This window comes from Alosa alosa, chromosome 5 (genome assembly GCF_017589495.1).
Source record: "Alosa alosa isolate M-15738 ecotype Scorff River chromosome 5, AALO_Geno_1.1, whole genome shotgun sequence".
Taxonomy (NCBI): domain Eukaryota; kingdom Metazoa; phylum Chordata; class Actinopteri; order Clupeiformes; family Clupeidae; genus Alosa; species Alosa alosa.
The window spans coordinates 19,850,323-19,874,117 of record NC_063193.1 but is presented as its reverse complement, the minus strand read 5'-3'; the positions used below and the strand labels follow the sequence as shown (position 1 = coordinate 19,874,117).

Genomic DNA, 23,795 nt, shown 5'->3' with positions numbered 1-23,795 from the left:
GTAAAGTCACTTGGTGTTCTGGGCAGAAAATACATGAATGAATAATGTCAGTCAGTCAACCACCCTGCACCCCCCTAAACTAACTGTTATTTCTGGGTGGAGAGCACTAATAGAGGCAAAACCTACAGTGAACTTAGGGATGGGCGATATAGACTTAAAATTATATCTCAATATTTCATGGTGGTTTTGGCATTGGTTGGGTCCTGTGGGTTATCTATTGGCCCTGGGCCCCCGGTGTGCACCCTCCTCATACGCTCATGCACACGCCTTGTCCTGGAAGCACACAGCACGCTTTACTCTCTTTTAATTGCACTACATGTTAGGTGACATACATCAAACATAAACAAAAACTACAAAACAGGCTAGGGTAAGAGTGGAGTGCAGGTAGATGCCTCATCAGGAGTCTATCTGCATGCCTCACTTATTTTAATGCACACATTGAGGAGGCATACATCTTACACAGGGTAAGTGTGGTGTGCATGGGGAAATCCTGACAGATATTCACCATGCATGCCCACTTCTTTTAATGCTACACTCTAGATAGATCCCTCAACCTAGCCATTCACATACTGTACATATTTAGGTCAAGAGTGGCATGTTGGGTGAAGGTCTGGGGCGAGGTGTGGTTGGTCGTGGTAGTGGGGGATGTGTGCATATGCTGGGGGCCTGGGGGGATGGGTGGCACGCAGGTCCTCCCCTCTGTCAGCTCGTCGCAGTATAACTGCGGGGGCTGGGTGGAACTGTGGCCATTAATGGGTGCCCAGGTTGGCAATCAGTCAGGCAATCAACCAGGCAATCAGTTATTCCTATTATTATACTTATCTTTAATAGAATAATTACAACTCCTCTCCTCTGAAACCCTCCCTCTCTATGTTCCAGCTTCTCTCCTCCTGGCCCAACAGCAAGCCAGCCTTATACATATGCACACACACACACACACACATACATCCTCACATACTCACTACCCCTCACCCCCCCGTCCCCACCCCCATCCCAACACCACCTCATTCCTCCCTTCTTTTCATTCCGGTCATCAATTTCATCCCTGATAATCATATCTGTAATCATCCTGGACGCAAATCATCCTTAGCCTTTCTGTTATTAATGTTATGTTGTGTTATATGTGGAAGCCAAGTCAATGTGATGTCTTGTTAAGTTACAGTATGTGTTTATGTAATGTACATCTGTTTGTCGTATGTAGTATTCTTGTGCATGTCGTAGTGTTGCATTTTCTGTAATGTCAATGATGTTTGCAAATAAAAAAATAAAAAAATAAAAATAAAACGAAAACGAAAAAAATGAAAAAGATATTGTTATAACAAGAAACTTTTCACGTCATTACATAGTACTGAGCCTTTTTATTTATTTTAGTGTGGCAGCAATACGCTTCCGTACATATGTGCCAAATAGCTATAACATCATTATTTCATTATCATATTATCATAAGAACAGTCTTTGCAATGGCAGTGATCACATTCGCAATGCCTAGGCTACTAAATGCTGATTTATTCTTCTGCGTCGAATCAGTCAGTAGTCCTACCATACAATGCTTAATGACATATAACCCAACTGCTGTTTCACCACCAGCGTCATTGCCAGCCAGTGTATTTTAAACAATATTACACTGTTGCACATTTCTCTTTTTAAATGTATAGTTATGCCTACTGCATAATTAACTAGTGCTTGTACATTTATAAATATTCAGATTTGAATTTAGTAGGCTATAGACAGTGTTTATTTTGTGATTCCTGCCTATTAGGAAAGCTTTGCGATAGACTAAATAAAAAAGAACACTTCAGTCATAGACCTCTGAAGTTCGCCTACAAAAAAGCAGCCATCTTTGACATCCGGTATCTGGCGATTTTTCAGTTCCGTTATTCTCGATTTTTCCTATGGGAAAATAACATGGGGATTTTGAATTATCGCATGTTAAACTTTCGCGGGGATGAAAAAGTCTGAAATGCAGACGTTTTCCTGAACACACTTTTGTCCTCAGCCTTCGAGTGGATACTGCGATCTTGTTACGTGAAGGCGGCACACTTAGATGTTTGCTACCCCAGAGCTAACTTGCAATGGTAGTTAGCTTCAATTAACAATCGGATCTCCTTACATGGGCAAAGATGGCCGTTTTGGTTCTTTTTTGTAGGCGAACTTCAGACGCCCCCTGCAGTCCTTGGGGGGCACTCGTACACAATGAGGAAGTTGTGCACATAATTCCTAGTACATAATTGAGGAGAAATGAAACAGAAACGGTGCAACTGAACAAGTGCTTTGTGAAGTCCAGAGTTCTGTGAATTGTCTTTCAGCAGCGTAGAGGGAATGACAGAGATCTTGACAAGCAATCAGGACCTTTTCGCGTGTCCGATTTGTTTGGACATTCTCAGAGAACCAGTGACTCTTCACTGTGGACACAATTACTTACTGCATGGGCTGCATTAAGGGCTGCTGGGATCAGGAAGATCAGAAGGGAGTCTACAGTGCAGACACACGTTCACTCCAAGACCCGTTTTAAACAAAAATAATGTTTTTGCTGAGCTTGGAGCAGGTAAGGAAGACCAGAATTCAACCTCTTGCTCCTGCTCCTGTTGAATGTTATACAGCTGGAGATGTGGATTGTGACGTCTGCACTGGGAGAAAACTCAAAGCTGTGAAGTCCTGTCTGGAGTGTCTGGTGTCTTACTGTGAAACTCACTATAAAGCTCACAATGAACTAAATCCTGTACGAAAACACAAGATAGTTGATGCCACAGGCCAGCTACAGGAGAGGATCTGCACCCAACATGAGAAGCCTCTGGAAATATTTTGTCGTACGGACCAAAGTTGTGTTTGTTCGTTCTGTCTGGTTGATGACCACAAAGGCCATGACACTGTCAGTCTCTGCAGGGAAAATGGAGAAACAGGTAAGGACAGGTGACGTGGTTATAGGGTTAGAATTAAACAATCTGTTCCAGTATAGTGAAGCTGAGTACAGCATAGAAAAAGAACAACATGGCAAAATCATGTAAGTGTGTAGCACTTCATGTTAGTGTGTAATGTGAAGTTGGCAGCACCCTCACCCCGAGTTGAAAACACAGAGATAAAAACAGAGATTCCTACTTTATGAACCATAGCTTATCAATTACAAATCAGGTGTACCTGTAAATGCATGGTGGTCAGCTCACATGTACAACAAGCATCACTGAATGGATGCAGAGTTCAAACTAGTCATGGTAAAAGAGTTCATTGCTGATGATGGTCAGGATCAAGTATTTACACTGCTCTCAAGACTGTAAGCTGATGTGATGTTATCGCCCAAAATACCATGAAATATTGAGATATAATTTTAAGTCTATATCGCCCATCCCTAAGTTCACTGTAGGTTTTGCCTCTATTAGTGCTCTCCACCCAGAAATAACAGTTAGTTTAGGGGGGTGCAGGGTGGTTGACTGACTGACATTATTCATTCATGTATTTTCTGCCCAGAACACCAAGTGACTTTACTGGCAGTAAGGGTAATTTTTATTAGCTCAATATGGCAGTTATTACAGTAAAATGATGCATGTAATGTTATCATTGTTTCTCCTTTGCTTTGGGATTCTTTTTTGCTATTCAAAGACAAAATGTATTTTGTGTTTTTGTCTCGTCCTGTAATATAATAGCTTTCTCATCTTCAGCACTTGTTAGACAGGAGTCAACGTCTACTACTGATCATTCAGCTTGTTACTTCAGGAATGTTTTGAAATTGAATTATTTCGACGTCACCATAAGTGTACAATGTGGATTGTGATTTCTTCTCTATAGGCTGAAACCCAAAGGAGTTTACAGCATAGAATTCAGGAGAGAGAGAAGAAGCTGCAGGAGTTGAGGAAGACTGTGGAGACTCTCAGGGTGAGTACTGACCATAGGAGAAGACAGTTGTCTACTGGAGGCAGGGGCGCTGCTAGATAATTTGGGCCCTATGACAGACAATAATTCTGGGATCCCCGATAATATTGGGGGGGCTCTCTGATGAGTAGGTAATGCTGAATCACTTTCCAGTTCCTCTGAGCTACATGCACTGTGGGTAACAGGCTGTGTGGGAGCGCTGAGTGAGTGGGCTGCCTTAGATGGACCCTCCTTATTGTGTGTCTCTTATCAAAGCTCTGCACAGAGAGCAGTGGAGGACAGTGAGAGGATCTTTACTGAGATGATCCGCACCATTGAGAGAAGACGCTCTAAGATGAAAGAGCTGATCAGAGCTCAGGAGAAGGCTGAGGTGAGTCGGACTGAAGGACTCCTGAAACAACTGGAGCAGGAGATTGCTGAGCTGAAGAGGACAGATGCTGAGCAGCTTTCACACACAGAGGATCACATCCATTTTCTCATGGTAGCTGTTGATGAATTGTTTGTGCACAGTTTTTTCCAGATCAACTGGATATCAAAGATGTACAATTTCCAGATCAACTGGATATCAAAAGATGTACAATTTTACTTCTCTCTCTCTCTTTCTCTCTCGTTTCTTCATGTAGACTTATCAATCAGTGGGTGACCTACCTGAGTCTAAAGAATTATTTGACTTCAACCAAAGCCTGTCTTTTGAGAATGTGAATAAATCTGTCTCCACACTAAAGGGACAGCTGGAGGATTTCTGCAAAGAGGAATTCATGAAGATCTCTGCAGCAGGTAGGTCATATTGTTAAAATATAATGACTCACAACTTTTTCTTTAATTTGTGCCAATTAGTTGAATTTAAGGAACTGAAGGCTGGTATTTTCAAACATCACATAAAATATTTTATGAAGCTCAGAGCCTCTTGTGTCTTACTCTCTTACGTGGGAGAAGTGACGTTTCTTTAACATTCAAGAAACTAGAAACTTAATGTTACTCAACAAGAGAACCATTTTTTAAAAGTGATTAAAAGCTTAGGCTGGTGCAATGTTTACATCTCCACTAGTTATAGCCAGGGTTGTTTATAATATGATTTTTTTTTTCTATTACAATAGTGACTAAAGTCCAGGTTATTTTGCCTTCTGAACCAACAACCATAGAGGAATTCCTACAATGTGAGTTTGGCACACACACATTTCATACACAGCACGGGGTTATCCATATGGAAGGGATGTATGTGGTAGCAAAGGCCTAGAACATGTTTACTGGTCTATAGGTGTACAATGTTGTTGAGTATGCATGGGGAGTGCTTTTAGGTGAAATATAAAGGTCTTCCTTTTACATCAGTTGACCACACACAGAAAAGGTTACAACACACAAATCACACATACTGTACATAAAAGACATTCCACATGCACTCCTTCTAGTACAAATATTTGCAGAATCAAACTACAACACACAATCTCAATTTGCCAATCACCCATTCAGTCATTCAACAAGATGTTAATTAAGAAACTCTTGTCTTGTCTCTTGTCTTGTCTCTTAAGAAACTCTTGTCTTCTATTCCATCAGACTCCTGTCACTTCACGCTGGATCCAAACACAGCACACAGACAATTCCATCTGTCTGAGGGGAACAGAAGGGTGGAGAGGAGAGCCCAGTTCCAGTCATATCCTGATCATCCAGAGAGATTTGATGAGTGGTGGCAGGTGCTGTGTAGTGAGGGTGTGTCTGGACGCTGCTACTGGGAGGTTGAGTGGAGTGGGGTGGTTTATATAGCAGTGTCATATAAAAGCATCAGCAGAAAAGGAGAGGGGGGTGAATGTAAGTTTGGTTGTAATGATCAGTCCTGGAGGCTGAGACTCACCAGCTCTGGCTCCTCATTCTGGCACAATGATAAAGAGACTGAACTCCCTCTAGTGGTCAGCTCCAAAATAGGAGTGTATGTGGATCACAGGGCAGGAACTCTGGCCTTCTACAGTATCTCTGACACAATGACCCTCCTGCACAGAGTCCAGACCACATTCACTCACACACTCTACCCTGGGTTTTGCCTACATAAAAGATCATCAGTGCAGCTGTTGTGAGTATTCTCAGTTGAGAATTGGTCTGGTATTAGCCAGGCGGTCCCTGCTGGCTGCAGTATGAGGGGAACCAAAGACAATAAAGAAAAGAGTAAGGAAGGGTAAGTAGAGTGGTCTAACATAAAGGTCAAAGTTCAAACACTGACCCCTGTATGGTGTCAGGTCGTAATTCACTCACACAATTAATAATTAATGAATAAAAATGGGTTATTAGTCTGTGCACCCACACAATTTAATATATCATATTTTAATTTCTTCATATTGACCAAGAAAATGAGTGATGAAAATATTGTTTAATAATACTGAACTGTATTGTTTAGGAATTACTGAATGTAATCAGCTGTGGATGTAAAGCCAGCTTCTGATTGCCCTGCTTGTTTTTGCAGAAATAAAAAATATGTTTGTTAGTGTGTTCTACTGTGTGCTCGCCCACCCTAAAATCACAAGATTTTTTCTAAAGCGGCACTTCATTTCAATACATTGTTATTAATCAGACCGCAGTTAACATGTCATCCACTCATGTGTCATCAACTCATATTGATTTAATGTTGATTTTCTCTTGATCAATATGTTTGTTTTGACTGAAAATGACACAGCCACATGGCTAAAGATTGTAAGACAATGTGGGAGAAACATGGAATCAGAAAAAAGTGTTTTCATCTTTTTTTACATTTTTTATGAAAAATGGCATGTCAAAAATGATTCATATCTGTATATAATCAATGGACACATTTTTATTTTCCATCACAGCTCTCAAAATGGTTCTTGCAATACCTACCAAGCCTCTCCATATCTCCACATTTATTGTAGACCGCACCTTTTTTGGTAGCAATCGAGGTTTTGAGGCAGAAACGATTCTTTGCCATTACTCTGGCCTTGTATAGTATAGTATAGAGTCTTTATTGTCCTATAAGGATATTCTTTTTCACACATATCATTCTTATTATATTCCATGCAGGATGTACACAGCCTCATACATATAACATAACACACCCCATAACATATAACACACCCCACACCCCCCTCCCCCCAGTTTCCCTCCCTCCTCAACACCAAACAAGCAAAAAGGTGGACAGTACAGACAACATAAAACACAAAAGAATAGGGGGGATGGATGATTGTCACAGGAGTTTGTTAAGTGCAGTGATTGCTGAGGGTACAAAACTTTTCTTAAAGTGCGCTTTTTTCCAGTCCAGGGCTCTGTTAGCCTGACGAGCCAGACTCACATTAAAATGTAGGGTCTGGGCACTCACCGTTCGCAGTGCTCAGTCCGAGGGGCGGGAAATCGGTTGTCTTATAAATTCCCTCTGCACGCAATAGGACAGCGCTATGAGTCCCATGCGTTTCCCACCAGCGGAGCTAATTGGCTAGTTCAAACTTTTGCCAACTTAATAAAGCTTAACTCGTGTCACACTGTTCGCCACAGCGACATCCATCTTATTTGTTTTCAAGTAGAAGGGAATTCAAGCCAAACCGTTGCAACTCTGCCATCAATCATTATGTTAAGCCCACCTAACGACTCTATACACGATTTGATTGGCCTGATAGAAGTTTAATTTTTCAAACTCACAAGCCAACGGAGAGTTGCTAGACTAGCCCTGGCAGCAAATATAATTTGCTGCCTCTAGGGTGCGTCTAGATTTCTAGGCTAGGGCTCTGTATCTGCGGCCAGATGGGAGTAGGGTGAAGAACCGGTTGGTCAGGGCTGCTTACTATGGTGTGTTTGTTACCCTTTGCACCCACACAATACTAATAGTATTGTACACGACACACAATACTACACAATGCTACACTGATATAGACTCAGAGACATAAGATGTACTGTATGTAAAGTCAGCTTCTGATTAGAAATAAAAGGTTTGTTTGCCATAGTGTGTCCTTACTGTCTCGCCCCTGTTTGGCAGATTCCCATCCTCTGTGGAAGCAACCGAAGAAGCCTCAAAACCTTTGGAAACAACTCCAGATACCACAAATACAATTACATTGAACTGTTTGTGTGATACTGTGTGTGTGATATTTTAAATATAGTTCCCCCTAGGGTAGATCTACAGAGAATACATGACAAGGAAAATATATACAAAAACTCTTTTATTCCAAATGCAATTTCCATGGTCAACAAACAATGGAAAAGCTAGACAGAAGAAAGGTGTAGCAGCACTACAAATGGGCTGGAACTGGTGCTTTCTGTCTTGTTTCTGATGTATGCACGTGTGTGTGGGCTAGAGGGAGGGGGTATGTGATGTGCTGTGTCAATCCTGTGGATATAAGGCAATAAAGTATTCTATTCTATTCTATTCTATTCTATTCTATTCTATTCTAAGTCAAGTGGAGCAGAGCCAGAATATAATGTAGCTGGAACCTGTCTACATCTATCACATAGGGTCAATACCAGGCTTAATCTTAGAAAGTCTGGTCTTGATCCAATATATTCTGTGACCAAATGTAAGCTGGATGAGACTGTGGTGTGCACGGATGGAGGAGGAGTGAATTCTGTCTAAAACAGAATTCTGTCCAGTCATTGTCCTCAAACTCACAGTCAAAGTCAGCCTCCCACTAATGTCTTACAGACAGATCCTCAGATGATGTGGAATCAGCAATAAGGGTATATAGACGGGAAGCAACTCCTTTGGTGTGCAGATTGGTTTGGAAGATACTATTCAGAAGAGATTCAGTTGGAAGTGATGGAAAGCCTTTAAAGTTTTTCCGCACAAAATCCCGGATCTGGAAGTATCTGAAAAGGTGGAGCTGGGAGCTGAGCTTTGGGGAGCTGAAATTTCAGTGAAAGTTAAGAGAAACAGGCAAATGTTTTGCCTATGTATAGATCTTTAAATACTGCAATCCCCCTCTTGTGCCACACCCATAATGCAGACGGGACAGAGGGCATCCCTGCCTGGTCCCTCGTTATAATTCAAAATACGGAGAGGAAATTTAATTTGTGCGTATGGAAGCCAATGGCATGGTGGCTCTTGATGCAGACTCCAGTCCATGTGAAGTTCCCGCAACTTCTTGAATCGCTTTGCTTGACAATTCTCTCAAGGCTGCGGTCATCCTTGTTGCCTGCACATCTTATCCTAACACACTTTTCTCTTCCAGTCAACTTTCCATGAATATGCTTTGATACAGCTCTCTGTGAACACCCTTTCAGCAATGACCTTCTGTGGTTACCCTCTTTGTGGAGGGTGTCAATTTGTCTTCTGACAAAAGGTCCTTCCCATGAATGTGGTTGTGTTTCCTGAACTAGACTACGAAATTAAATGCTCAGGAAACCAACATTTCTGTATTATAACCTCTTTATTCCAATATTTTGCTAAAATTATTTTTGATTTCCATAAGCTGTATAAGCCATAGGCCTAATCATCAATAACAAAAAATGGCTTGAATTATTTCACTCTAGAATATATAAAACATTCACTTTTTGAAATAAATTGAAAATAGTAGGCCTACATCTCTCCAGTAGATGGCAGTGTAGAACTTTGGGCCAGTTGAGAAGAAGGATGTAACATTAATGTTTCAGAACATAGACATAAGAATAGCAGGAAGTAGTTTCAAATGTAAAGATGGCGGAAGAAGAGAGCCCGTTTGATGATTTCGAACAAGTTGACTTTTTGAGGGATAGACATATACGTTTTTTTCAAAGATGCCTTCACGTTTTACCGGAGAGATACTCGTCTTTGGAGACAAGCAGGTAGTAAACTATTCAGACTTCTCTGTCATAACTTAGCTTGTCACAAATACATGGCTATCAATGTAGCCTATGCTAGCCAGATGGCTAACTAACTATTCATTATTGATTAGCTTTTATAACTAAGTGACGTTAACTGAGTTTTTTTTTTTGCTGCTCGGAAGAAAACTTCCCAGCACTGACGTTTTTATATTGTCCAGAATACATCACAGTCTTCAGGGTGAAAAGTGTCAGTGAAGGCTGCCTGTTTAGCGAGGATTGTCAAGTTGCGGCACGATAACGGAATTTCATGAGGTCCGCGAGAATTAATTGATTCAATTATGTTCAGGATAACTAACCAGTCGGTTACATGTTACATCTAATAGGCTATAAATCACATGAAACTGCAAACATGGCGTGCGGATGTTTGGTGCCCTTCGATTCTTTAGTTAAAGCAAAAGCTTTGTATCGTGCCGTAACACGAAGAACTGTAAACAACTTTCCCGCACTGCAGTTTCTGCCAGCCTGGAACATGAAATACCGGTAGACCGTACCTAAATGCTTCCCCACACTCTGTACAACAACATTTTAAGGTATTTTGTTCCTCAAGTTATTTGGGGCATAAGAGACGAGCACACTTTCATGAAAAACTCCACTGCCAACAGTTAAGCAAACTGAAATACGTGATCCAAGGTTTTGATCAAATAAATACCCTACTAGGTAGGTATAATGATGAGGGAATACCTCAGGTCTGTCATTTTGCTAGATTGGCTATCTATCTTGGAAATGATTGTAGATCCCTTGGGCTTCTTAGACCCATTTGTCGACTCTGTTTTGATCTATGGCATGCTTGCAAGGGAGGCTTTTTCAGCTGTTAAGAGTAGTCATTTTGGTATTATGTGTGTCTGCCCTGTTTGCAATCAGGAGGGCTAAAGCACTGCAGGAAATTGCTCTGCTGCACTGCCAGCATGCAAAAATCACTGCATCAACAAATGTCACTACTGGTCACAGCCTAATTGCAGCCTGAGCTCTTGCCATTCCATCAGTAATAATGCATGGGTGTCTGCCTCATGGTGAAAATATGGATTAAAACCTTCTCTATATCTGCAGTGCAGTCCCAGCCCCAGCCCATTTCCGTGGATACAACGGCAACCTGGAAATAGCTGTGTGTGTGTAAGACTAAGGAGATAAAGGAGCTGATTCAGGTTCTTGTGCTGACTGACGATGTCCAGTGTCAGTTTCTGTGAGGCTTGGCCTAATATCACAGCGATGGGGCATAGCAGGCCTATTTATGCTCACTGTGTGCACTCATCCACAATCAACACGGTGAAGTCATGCAGAAAAGCATGCATGGCCACTCAGATCCGAACACAGAATCTAGTCCAGCGGGAGGAAGATGTTCGCTTCTTGTCAGCCAGCAGGGAGCGGTGTAGTCACGCCACGTCGCAACACACACCTTCAGATGAGAAACTCTTGAGCATGGAAAGCGAAATGCCCTCCTCGTTGGTGGTTCTGTGTTAACCATCTGCGATCTCCTAATTGGCACTGAGCAGATGGGAAAGCTAATGAGCTGAAATCAGCTGGCTCAGTGCATATACTCAGAAAAGGCATGGGTGTTGTTTTTGCCCCTCGAAACATAAGCTTGGGTTTTCGAACTCTGACTAGAGTGTGCTTTGTCATTATGCTCAGCAAACAAAGTGGCAGATGTTGCACTTGTCTCAAATTGAGTGTCATTGAGTACAGGCAACGACTCAGAGCACCGGTTCTGTGGCAATGCAATAGCAAATTCTAACTCTCAAGAATTTCAGCATTTTTACATTGAAATATGTTGTATAATACAGTATATCCCTAATTGTTTACATTATTAGTTGATATTACTGCCACGGAGTAGCCTAGTTGTCAGGATGCGCAGCTCCCAATACAAACTGTAATAATTACATCAGGATGAGAAGAATTTTGTTACATTTGAAAGATTTTTTTGTTGTTGTTGAATTTTTTGTCTTTTACTGGCCAGGACTGTTAAAGACAAACAAACACGGCAATCTCCACAGAATTAGTTTAGAACTGAAATATATCCATAACAACCGGACTGGTGGTTTCTGGGCAGACATGTGATATGATTAGGGGTCCAAGGAATTTAGTGTTTTTTGGGCTCATGCACTACTCACAAGAAGTTAGAGATATCTGGCTTTCGGGTGAAATGTAATGTTTCAGTACAGTTCAGTACTGCAAAATTGAACTGTTGGACATGCACATTCAAAAGTTCAGAGAAGGTCACATTAAGTTCACCTGTAAAGGTTATAGTGAATTTTAGGTTCATCCTGAAATTTCACCCGAAAGCAGAATATCCCTGACTTTTTGTGAGGAGTGTACATTTAAAGCACAGTGCGGACCAGCCTCAGAATTCACCATGTATTCTTAGGCTCATTGATCTGCTTTAGAAATGTATGTTTTCATGCCTTTTTTTAAATTTTTTAAAGAAAGAAACAGTTAGAGTGAAGAGTGAGACTAACTAAATTCTCCTCTGAGGCTGTTTATCCATTTCTTTTGCTTTCAGCTTAAACATTTTGATTGAACAAATCTTGATATGTCAATCTGTTGTAAAGTCAATCAAATTTCAAGGAAGGACTTTTCGCCCAATCTCAATTACATCTCAGGATGTAATTGTCCCAACTTAATAAAAATTCATATCCATAATCATCACAACCTTCTTTGGACATGTGTGGGATTTTGTCAAATGTCATCCACATAAAAAAAATTTGACTATCCACATCCATGGTATTTCATATACTCACACACAAACCAGTATTGTGTCCACAGTTCAGTGGTATAGAGTTTGATTAACATGCAAGACTCTGTAGGTTCAAATCAATTCTGGTGTAGTTTCTGTCTGATGCTAATGCTATCTGTTTGAGTTCTAATACTGGTACTCTGACTATGCTATATAGCTCACTTAGCAAGCATATGTCTCATAAAGCAGAGATTGTTGGTTCAAGGCCTGCCTTTGACTGATTGTGTTTGCTTTTCATTTCTTTTCCGATTCTCAAAGCTTTCAGTTGGGATTGGATCGATCTCCTGTTGCCTTCAGTTTTCTTTTTGTCTGATATTGCAAAAATTATGCATCAAATCCATGTTATTTTTATAGTTACATCCATCCAGTCAGCTGCTTTCCCCTCTGCAGTACATTCAACATTTGAATTTCTCAATGAAGGTTCCTCAAGCTCTGCATTTACTTAAACCCCGATGGCTGTAAATCAGGAGACTCATATCTGTACTACAGACTCTGTAGTTGATCCTGATCTTGATATTTTTTTTCTCCATGTCCAGGTTGACAATAGTCTTCTTTGCACTGTCTGGCTTGGATGTGCTAGATGCCATGGATGTGATTGAAAAGCTGAGTTTGATCGAATGGATCTATTCCCTTCAAGTTCTTCCCACTGCGGACCGTGAGTAGTCAAAATTCTGTGGTCAATTAATTAAGAGGATGTAGGTGCTATATGTCACTAGTTTCACTAGTATGGACATCACAAACTGTAGTAGTCCTAATTGTGAAGACCATGGGCTCTATCTTTGCAATCTAAAACGCAGTGCATAGCATATTCATATCACGACGCAAAGTGTACATTCCTATTTTACACTATTTTTTTTCGCCATACACTTCTCTTTTATTAAACAATGCACCCAGGGTTGTGGCAATTAACGACCTAAGGTGTGGTCTAGCGCATTATCTGAAAATCACTATCTTACACCATCTGAAAAGCATTACGGCACTGACCAAGAAAAAACTGGTCTATAGCGTACTGTCACGAGATGTAAGCAGCAGCTCCTCTGCAGGATAAATGTCCTTAGGTTTTTTTTATTGGGGTATTTGTTGCTTTTTTTCAGGCTATGTTTTTGATGGTAACCCATTGTCAGTCAATAGAACGTAATAACTGTGTATAACTGTTTTGTCGTTGACTGACACCACGGTGAAGTTAATTTCACTTTGCCTATGAGTTCAAATATTAGACCAGTGCAGATGCGTGTATGCTATACTCTGCTAGGTTTTAGGAAAGCATGGTTTAGTGGAATACCTGTTCCATAAGGTCTCGCATGCAAGCAGATTTCTCCCACGCTTTTGGCTGTGGCTCATCATTGTTGCGCTACCTTTTGTTCTTTTTTGGCTCTTGCTTGTGATTCACAGATGAAAGACTTTACAAGGTCGTAACCCAATTAGTATAGCCCTGTAAAGTGGCCACTGAGCCCCTTGATCTGGAAAAGTATAGGAAATGAGGTGCTTTGCAGTCAAATTCACTGACTATCTTTAGGCTGGCAGGTGTGTGTGAGGTTTGTTTTAAATGTCCCTCCAGCATCTTTAGACCACCAGGTGCCTTTTGAAAGACGCCCTCAGATTTGGCTTTAACTGTCTAGAGAATTCATTTCAATCTCTAAACTGTGCCCTTATAATGTAGTGTCACAAATGTATTCCGAATTAATATACTTTTGTCTTCTAGTAAGGACTGAATATAAAATTGTAGTATGTTCACACTCAGAAGGAAAGGCATAGTCTATCCTAACAATGTCCCCATTATTAGGGTCTATAACCTTTTGCAAATCCAATTTCAACCACAAGGTGGCAGCCCTTTCTCTGTATTGGTACACTAACACTAGAGTTACACTGATCTGTCTGTGTTGTCATCCTCACCAGAATCCAATCTGTCACGCTGTGGCTTCCGTGGATCCTCACACATAGGAGTTCCATACCAGACAAAGGTAACGCCATTCTAAAGAATGAGCTTTCTATTCTGCTACTCATACTATTCCAGTTTCCCAGGGTGTGTGGGAAGAAGCTACGTCTATGCAAAGCACAAACCATTTGTTTACTAATTATAGCCTTGTTTTCCTCTGTGAGTTCTGTAGAAGTGATAATAGCTAAACAACCTTGCCCATCAGCTCTAGTGCAATTTTTGTTAGGAAAGCACTCTTTTACGTGAATGATCCTTGATCGAGAGTGGCCAACAAAATGCTTGGCTTATTTGGGGGTACACTCTCAAGGTGCACAAAGCATGCATCCTGTACCCTGTGGCAGAGGGCAGTGAAAGGGCAGTGAAGCATTTTTTAAATTGAACTACACATAAATGTCCTGTTGTCTGTGTCTGTGTGTTAGGGCCCTGGCTCTCCCCACCCTTATGACAGTGCCCATGTGGCAATGACATACACGGGCCTGGCCAGCCTCATCATCCTGGGGGACGACCTGAGTCGCGTGAACAAGCAGGCCTGCATGGCAGGCTTGAGGGCCTTGCAGCTGGAGGATGGCAGGTGAGGGCTAAGGATCAAGGGGAGAGGTGCCATTATGACTTTATCATGGCACGGTCAGATTACACAATTTCAACCTAATTTCAATTTATTGTCTTGTGTCGCGCCACAACACCACAACGAAAAGTCAAGCATGTCAGAGGTTTTGGGAACCTCCCTTTGCCCGATCTTCTGATCCAGACGTGGCAAGAATTTATGGTTCAAAGACCATTGCGGATGACAGAAACAGTTGTGTAATCTGACCAAGCCATCAGTCTACCACCTGACCTGGTGTTAAATAAAACTATCCGGTTGTGATAGTTTGATTCAATAATGTTCTGGTAATTTGTTTTCTGCTCTCACAGTCACTCGTTTTTCTCCAGAGACAATAGAAGAGACAATTTCTTTCCACTATTCAGAGTAGCCATGAAGAAAATGGTCATTCTACTACTCACTTGCTGCCTCAACCTAATAAAATCCTATTTTTCGTGGAGGCCTGGATGTGACCATTGATATCATCTGTCTGCACAGCTTCACTAAAATGGAGGTGATGGTGACCGTTTTTTTGGACGGAAAAGCTGTTGGGCCTGTGACATCATACTTAACCGGATACCACTGCTTTATTAAATGGGCTTATTACATTGAAATAGTTGCCAAGTTCCCCTTTAAAAACGTCACTTAACTTTAGATGTTTGCGTACCTATGAAGTAGTTCCTCTTTTCTGGCTGAATCACACCACTATATAAATTCGCTTTTGAAAAACGCTTTTTGAATGACTTGCTTCTTTCAGAAATGCACGCAAAGTATATAATCTATTCATTCATAAATTGCAATCATAAAAGCAAGTTACTGCCCTTTCATCATTTTTGCTGTGCTTTCAGTTAATCTTTCGAAACCCTGTTGAAGATATTGGTGACAAAGCACTATTTGTGCTGGCCGAATGTTCCCATGAAGTTCTAGTGTACATCTTGCATCTATTAGTGACTGACTGCTCATGGAGTTCAGGCTTATTAGTGACCTTCGCACTTCTTGCTCTCGTCAGTTGAACTGAAGGAGCACATTCTAACAATGACCATTAGTTCTTTTTTTTTTCCATACATGTACAGTACAAGCCCCATGCAACTTGTTTTTGCCTGTGATTTGAGAAGAAACTAAAACATGCTTTGAGCCATGAAGCGCTAGCTCCCAATAAAATGACTGAGGACCTTTTATCTAGCTTGTGGAAAACAGTATGCAAACAGATTTTGGCTCATGAGGTCATTGTGTATTGGTTTGATCAAGGGAAAACTGGGACAGTGAACCTTTTCATTATCAACAACAAACCCTCTATGTCATGTCAACCCCCCTCATGGAAAGATGTGTTCCAGAGCATGGTTCTTGAGAAAGAGAGGGGGAATTCATTTTCCTCTGTGGTGCGGTTCTTGTTTTCAGTTTCTACGCCGTCCCAGAGGGAAGTGAGAACGACATGCGCTTCATCTACTGCGCGGCCTGCATTTGCCACATGCTCGACGACTGGTCGGGGATGGACATCAAAAAGGCCATCGACTACATCAGAAAAAGCATGGTGAGTCCAAATGAGAGAGGGAGAGAGAGAGAGCGAGAGCGTTTAACCCCCCCATGTGCAGCACGAGCTGCAATCTTGCACGTGTGCAATGGAGCGCCTTCAGGGAATACTACAGTTGTAGTCACGGCCCCATTTTTTTATTCTCATGCGCACAACTCACTTGACTCATCGGGCAAGGGAACTAAAATAGATGCGCTTATTTTCACTCCGATTGGCAGTCATCTCGGTAGATGATGTAGGGGAAGTAAATGAGTTCCTATCATGAGTCCTCTTTAGATATATTTACACACAATTGCAAGGCAATCGGGTGTTTTTTGGCGAGGCTTCCCTTTTTCCAAATGAAACCGAGGCAGGTCACTAGAGTAGAGAGGAGCGAGTCGGAGTCAAGAGAGCAGACGGGGCTTACAGGATGGCCCTGCCCTGCCCACTTTGTCTTGTTTGGGATGCGTTCCACCACTCACAACCCTAACGCTCTAATCCTACAAAAGATTATATAATCCACCCCCACACACACACCCCAGGCTGCCGTATTCCTGTCTGGTGATTGCTGGATTACATTGTCAAATGCTGTTATATATATCAACAGCAATAACCTGGTGTGTGTGTGAATGCTTCCACATGTCACAGTCTCGACTGACTGACTCTCTCACACACACACACACAACTTATATACTATAGTATATAAGTTGTGTGTGTGTGTGTGTGAGTGAGTCAGTGGCCGGAGACTGTGACATGTGGAAGCATTCACACACACCAGGTTATTGCTGTTGATTACACTGACCAGTGGTGTGTGTGTGTCTTTGACATGGTGGTGGCCAATACTGTCACGCGCGCGCACACACACACACAGCGTTTGGGGCCCTATAAATAGATGTTATGATCTCAACTGGAGGCCCCCACTGGGCCGTAATCCTCTTAGTGGTTCAATTATGGCGCGTCTATTAACCCCTAAAGATGGGCAGCGGGATGGGTATGGAGGGGATGTTTACCATAAGCATCTCCACACAGGATATGTTTTTAGCCTTTTGTTTCTCTTTAGACCGTCCATTCGGTCTTGTTACGTTGTGTCAAGGATTTACTCTTACCTCTGTCCACTCTGCGGAGGCGTCAGTGTTGTTGGCCAGTGTTGGTTGGGTTCCATCTGTCCAGCGCAAAGACCGCTTGCTATCAGTCGCCATTAAAACGAAGTGGGCTCCGAATGGGCATGGTTAACCGTTTTCGTATCTGTGTTTATCTCTGGGTGGGATAATGATGTGGGGGTGGGGGGTGGGGAGACGAGGAGTCCACAAGAAGTCAGCTGGTGCCGCTGTGTGAGAGTATTAATTGAGCAGTTTGAGCTTAATCCATGCCTGAGACCCATCTGCCCTCAACATGCATATGCTACCGATCACAATACCACCGAGAAGTCACCAATCAGTGAGCAATGCTTGGAATAGTGTGAAAAAAGTCACTGACCCGTATGTTTCTCTCTATCTCTCTCTTTCTCTCTATTTCTCTCTCTCTCGCTTCCTCAGTCCTATGACAACGGCATTGGGCAGGGAGCTGGCTTGGAGTCACATGGTGAGTCAGATTGACCTTGTTTGACTGAACTGCAATGTGTTAAAGTAACCAAACCCCCAACAATGCCTATGGTCCCTTATGAGTATCCTCCAAATCACCCCAGTCTTAATTGCAGTGAAGGATGCGATTTGTGGTTGTATAAGATTTATTTTATAAAAAATATTTTTTGCAATTAACCTCCAAAAACAGGTGTTCCTTGGTCGATTATCAGTTGAACATTGTAATTTTAATGGATGCCGTTTCCTTGAAAATTGCTCCCACACACCCACAAGCTGCAGGGAATAAAGATGGCAGCTTTAATATGACTATGGCACGAGAACTATTTAATGTAACTATGGTGCAAATTATAGCTTGCACTCTTCCTGTGCATTGAGGCTTCTTAAAGAAGCTAAATAAATAAGTTTTGCGTTTGAAAAAAATGTTTACTCACTATAAAGCAGATCTGAGTGACAGAGAGTAACATGGTTGAGTGATTGAAGCGTTCCTTCATGTTCTGCTCTAGTTGGACCTCACTCAACCTCTCTGGATGAGTAGGCAGTTAAATACTAGGCTGTGGCTGGCTGAAAAGGCAGATCAGGAAGAGCACTTATGATGGATGGTCTCCCTGTCCCCCTCACACATGCCACAGTGCATGCATGCACACGTAGGGATAAATGCTACTGCTGCCTACCCAGACTTGTCATTGCACTCCCTCCCTCTCCATCTTTCATTTGTTTTCTATCTCTCTTTCCCTCTCACTTACTCGGCATCATGTCTGTATTGATCCTTGCTGCACTTGTTCTCACTTAAACTGCTTTCAGACATGTCCTCTAAATTCGCACTGTGTGCGAATCTTTGTCAGACGTATGTCCGCCCCTTCGGGAGATTCAAACATTATGTGTGATTCGGACATTATGTGTGAATGACACCCTGGCACATGAACAGAATCTCTGCGTAGCCTAGCCATCTAGCAGAGTAGGGTTTTAAATAGCAGAGATACATATTGCATGGTTCATGTTATGCAAGAGTGTTTTTGTACCTTAACATAATGTTTCCAAAATTGTTTCAGTGGTTCATCAACTCGTAACAGGGTGAACGGCACTTCTGCATTCGTTTCGCAGCCCTCTATTGGCTTTAACCACACTATGTAAGTTTGCCAGATCGGGTAGTGGATCTGGAGTTCGATGGAATGAAATAAGAAACTACAAATTTGACTTGTCGCAATACATCATACTTTCATAAAATCATACACTACCTTGTCTGTGGACATCGTTATTTGCCGTTGCTGAATAAACAAAAAGCATGTGTGACAGAGGAAAAGTGCTTTGGTGTTGCTTTAAGGAGAACATTTTTGTATTGTTCTCACTTACTCTCCCTCCCTCCTTCGCCATGTCTGTTTTTCTCTGCACGCTTAATCTCTCTCCTTCTTTCTTCTCCAACTCCCTCTGTCTCTCTTCCTTACCCCTTTATGCCCCTGCTCCTCCTCAATCTTACTCTCTCTCTCTCTCTCTCTCTCTCTCTCTCTCTCTCTCTTTTCTCTCTCTTTCTCTCTCTCTGCCGGCCTGTGGTAACCCTTCTCCCCCCCCCCCATCTATCGGTCAGGCGGCTCGACGTTCTGTGCGGTGGCGGCGCTGTGCCTGATGGGGAAGCTGGAGGAGATGTTCAGCCAGCGCGAGCTGGACCGGATACGCCGCTGGTGCATCATGCGGCAGCAGAACGGCTTCCAAGGCCGCCCCAACAAACCCGTGGACACCTGCTACTCCTTCTGGGTGGGCGCCACTCTGGAGGTAAAGAAAACCAAAAGAGGGAGGACAGAAAACTACCCTGAAATCAAAGAAGGACTGGTGGAGATGTACAGATAGAGTGATATAGTGACTGGAAAAAAAAGAAAACAAGAAAGCGCTAAAGCACCATGAGGACTACAGCTAGCGCTGAGTGATTTAGCTGGATTCCTGTTCTTTTGAACCCCACAAGCTGTGTCATGGTGTGCCGAACAGGGGGAATTTCAAAGCAGTGAGGCTAGCATTATCTAGCGTCTTATGGGCTTTGACGGCTTGTATTAGTTTGTTTAGGTAAACACAACCCCGCCCACTAGACAAACCCCCCCACCCCAACATGCACACACTCTTGTGGTTCATCATGAAAGTTATTTGGAACAAGGATATGTTTTGCCAGTCCAATGAAGTCAGTGCCGTTTCAAAACAAACACATTTCGGACAGAACCATGCATTGACGAGAACACGGGCACCTTTTTCTAGGCTGTACCCATACCTAAAAACAGCTGCTGCTGTGGGTGGACCTGTGATACAAAGTTCTCTTCAGGACGGGAGAGGGAGAGAGAGGCTTAGCTTAGCTGGAACACTGTGCTGTGCTATGCTGTGCAGCCAGGACAGGAAATAGGCTTCCTCAGCAGGCAAACAGACTTGGCAGAGTAAACACACACACACACACACACAAACTGAGGTCAGATCTCTCACTGAAAGCTGGCACTCACAAACGTGTAATGAAGAATGGCCAGATTCGCCACAGGGAGGGAAAGTATCCTTAGCTGTGAAAGCATTGTGTGTGTGTGTGTGTGTGTGTGTGTGTGTGTGTGTGAGTGTGAGTGAGCTGAGGGTAAGCTTCTGATATCGTGCAAGCCTGTTAAAAAGACAGGAAGAGCATCAGTCTTGAAACAGAATTAGATGAAATTGAGGTTACATTCTCAAGACTGTAAAGCTTTCTCCATAATTGTTACTTCGGTGATAAAAAAAATCTATCAGTAGCAGAATCCTTCATTGGTAATTATATAATTCAAAGTGTTTGAAGCCACCCTCACCCTCTTGAGAAGGATTTACGAGGCTCCTGTTACTACTTGCTCTAAATTAAAGCCTCTCAAAAGACTTTTGGTTTGATGACCTTGGGGCCGATGGAATTGGATTGGTATGGTTTTAGCTCTAAATTTCATATTTTATTTGTAGCCACTAGACATCTAAGTATTCATTCAATCATTTGAATCTGAAAATTCTTAGTATTCTTTTTGGACATGGTGAGTTTAAGTCAGTCGTTAATGGTTTTTGCATCATTGTGTATCATTTGTCAAATTATTGACATTTGGGCTATATCACTTGTATTTGCGTCAGAAGACCATTTCTGTTTTTTTTTTTTTTTCTCATTCAGTTGTAACTGTTGACCAAAACTGTTGTTGGTTTCTTATAGCCTCCTTACACCAAACAACTTTGACACAATTTGGGCTTTACTCAAAAGACTTACAAGATTTGGGAAAGATTCTTGGAAGATTGGAGTCTTTTAACTAATACCCCCCAATTCAAGCTTTACTCAAAAGACTACAATCTTTCAAGAATCTTTCCCAAATCTTGTCAAAGTTGTTTGGTGTAAGGAGGCCATTAGTTGTTGTGGGAGGTGCATATGTATTGTCCCTATGCACTGCGCCACACTTCTGCAATGATGATGGCATGCTTCCGTTCATGCGAAAAGTATGTGCTTAATGAAATAAAAATGTGTGTGTGTGTGGAGGGGGGTGGGGGTGGCTCATGTTTGTTTTCTCACGTCTTGTGTTGGTCTGACCTCGTTTAAATGATCTGTCCCCCTCGCAGCTTCTAGATGTTTTCAAGTACACCAACTTTGAAAAGAACCGGAACTACATCCTGTCCACCCAGGACCGATTGGTGGGGGGGTTCGCTAAATGGCCAGACAGCCATCCAGGTAAGATGACGCCTGACTTTCCACAGTGAGGCTGGGTAAGGGTTTGGCCTTTGTCAGCTGAAACCACAGTGGAATGGGATACTCAGGCCTGTTGCTCAGCGTATATAGTTTCTGAAGGTGTTTTTCTGTGGGGTTTAGGTCACTGTGTGAGAATCCACATTGTGTGACTGGATGCTTTTGTGCATTTTTTTATTGAGAATGGTTTTTGTAACGGAAATAGGAAAACCTAAACTCTCTGTGGAAAACTATTTTAAATGCCACTTGAAACAGTCCCGTAATCTTACAAGGGCACAGCTCTCGCTCATTAAGATGGAGGAGACGACATAATTTACATTGATTAATCTCATATTGAAAAGGTTTTTTTTACCCCTCTACCCTTAATGTGGAATCCCATTATGTTGGATCACCCCCATTGTGTTTTCATTATGATTGAATTTAGTACACACAACCCCTCTGAAAGCTTTTACAGGCTTCCCATGGGAGGTGGGGGAGGGGAGGGGTGGTTAAAAGGGGTCACCATACATTATTCATGTTTCCTTAAACAGGCTGTCTCACACTCAGTGTCTCATATATTTCATATCTTATGTATTTTCCCCTCTGATCTGAGGACTTTTGTGCTGTGTGTGCTATATGAAGGCATACATTGTACATACACAAAATGTACAGAGGCATGTATTATGGCACTTGCTTAAACATGAATTTGGCCTCACAACCCAAACTTGTAATAATATGTGCTGTATGTTCAGGCAGTTACTGTGTTGAACCCAGTGAAAAAAAGCCTGGAGTGTCTGTGGCAGTGTGTCAGGGCCTTAAGATGTAAACAGAGAAACCTGGCTGGCCTCTTGTCCTCCTTGACTTTGAGAAGCCCAAGTGTTGGTCTATCAGTAGCAGATGCTGTATCGCATCACATCTCTGACCTACTTTCCTCTCTTTCTCTCTCTCTCTCTCTCTCTCTCTTGTCTTCTATCTCTCTCCCATCTTTTTTCTCCCTGCTTAACTTTTTTCATCTTCATTCTCTCTCTCTCTCTATCTATCTATCTATCTATCTATCTATCTATCTATCTATCTGTCTCTCTTTCCATCTTTCCCCTCCTCCTCCTCCTCCCCCCACTCCTCTGTCACTGTTGTCTGTTCCAGATCCCCTACACGCCTATTTCGGGATCTGCGGTCTGTCGCTGATTGGCGAGGCCAGTCTGCGGCGAGTGCACCCCGCCCTCAACATCAGCCAGAGGGCCTTCGAGCGCCTGCAGCAGCTGCACCGGGCGTGGAGAGAGACCTGCACATGACAACGTGCCACCAGCCGACCCGCTCGCTCGCTCTCTCTTACACACACACACACACACACACACACACACACACACACACACACACACACACACACACACACACACACAAACTCTTAAAAACCATGTCAGCCTCTGATGCCACGTGCATTCCTCTCAGTCCTCACCCTAACCTGAGTTAACTTAGCAATAGTGTCAGAGCTGTTGCCTGGCAGCGGGCGATGGGAGTTGCGCGGAGGGTGGGGGTGTGAGTGGAAGACCTGGGAGGGGAGGGGAGGGGAGGGTGGAGTGATGAATAAATGATTGGGGTCCGGCATAATAAATTATTAAGCGGGATCTGTCAGAGTGGAACCTTGGCCCTGGGACGGTCCTCACAAGGATGGGGTTTAGCCTCTGCGCCTCACTTTTTGTGTTTGTTTGTTTTGCTGAGCCGATAGCGTAGCTGTCCCTCTTTCACCTAATTTCCTGGAGAGGTGTACAGATACTTTATTTCTATGTTTGTTACTTTGAAGTCATTCTTTGACTTGCTCATTGCCTTGAACTTAGCGTGTCACTCTTTTTTTTTTTTTTTTTTTTTTCCAAGTGCTATCGTTCAGAGATGTCAAAGGAGACTCTCACCCTGCCTCAGTCAGATGGGTGTGACCTTTTTTTGACTGACCGGTGCAGCTTAGCAGCCCTCTGAAGGTCATCTCTTCACTCTAGTGATTGTTACACACCTTTAAAAAAGGAAACAAAACATAAGACTAGAAGCTGATGCTGCAAACGGTTTTTAATTCACCTCGTTTCTTCTGAAGCACCTTAACTTAAACCATAAGGTGATTTACATGGTCCACCAGTGA

At 42.5% G+C, this 23,795-nt stretch overlaps 2 protein-coding genes across 5 annotated transcripts; both read left to right on the top strand.

Annotated features, from left to right (window-relative positions):
* Positions 1-2,213: 2,213 nt before the first annotated feature.
* Positions 2,214-6,337, top strand: LOC125294706 (tripartite motif-containing protein 16-like). 4 transcript variants are annotated; one of them, XM_048243655.1, is made up of 6 exons: positions 2,214-2,900; positions 3,781-3,867; positions 4,120-4,345; positions 4,590-4,641; positions 4,962-5,021; positions 5,419-6,337. In XM_048243655.1, the coding sequence occupies exons 3-6, from the start codon at positions 4,166-4,168 to the stop codon at positions 5,931-5,933; spliced, it is 807 nt and encodes a 268-aa protein (XP_048099612.1). In that variant the 5' UTR covers positions 2,214-2,900; positions 3,781-3,867; positions 4,120-4,165; the 3' UTR covers positions 5,934-6,337. The 4 variants fall into 4 exon arrangements, with proteins under 4 accessions (XP_048099612.1, XP_048099615.1, XP_048099614.1 ...); XM_048243658.1 differs by having other exon boundaries at positions 2,218-2,900; positions 4,120-4,234; XM_048243657.1 differs by having other exon boundaries at positions 2,218-2,900; positions 4,120-4,234; positions 4,488-4,641.
* Positions 6,338-9,471: 3,134 nt separating this feature from the next.
* pggt1b (protein geranylgeranyltransferase type I, beta subunit) lies at positions 9,472-23,213 on the top strand. Its single transcript, XM_048244460.1, has 9 exons — positions 9,472-9,615; positions 12,919-13,037; positions 14,279-14,343; positions 14,738-14,889; positions 16,297-16,429; positions 17,944-17,989; positions 19,571-19,755; positions 21,565-21,673; positions 22,811-23,213. Exons 1-9 carry the CDS (start codon positions 9,488-9,490, stop codon positions 22,957-22,959), a joined length of 1,086 nt encoding a protein of 361 aa, XP_048100417.1. The 5' UTR covers positions 9,472-9,487; the 3' UTR covers positions 22,960-23,213.
* The last annotated feature ends 582 nt before the right edge of the window (positions 23,214-23,795 follow it).

Bases quoted from the DNA above. Each gene is read 5' to 3' on its own strand.
- pggt1b (XM_048244460.1), top strand. From the start codon at position 9,488: ATGGCGGAAGAAGAGAGCCCGTTTGATGATTTCGAACAAGTTGACTTT. The intron at 16,430-17,943 runs GTGAGTCCAAAT...TCGCTTCCTCAG, and splicing joins ACTACATCAGAAAAAGCATG to TCCTATGACAACGGCATTGG. The intron at 17,990-19,570 runs GTGAGTCAGATT...TCTATCGGTCAG, and splicing joins AGCTGGCTTGGAGTCACATG to GCGGCTCGACGTTCTGTGCG.
- LOC125294706 (XM_048243654.1), top strand. From the start codon at position 2,742: ATGCCACAGGCCAGCTACAGGAGAGGATCTGCACCCAACATGAGAAGC. The intron at 4,642-4,961 runs GTAGGTCATATT...CTATTACAATAG, and splicing joins CATGAAGATCTCTGCAGCAG to TGACTAAAGTCCAGGTTATT. The intron at 5,022-5,418 runs GTGAGTTTGGCA...CTATTCCATCAG, and splicing joins CATAGAGGAATTCCTACAAT to ACTCCTGTCACTTCACGCTG.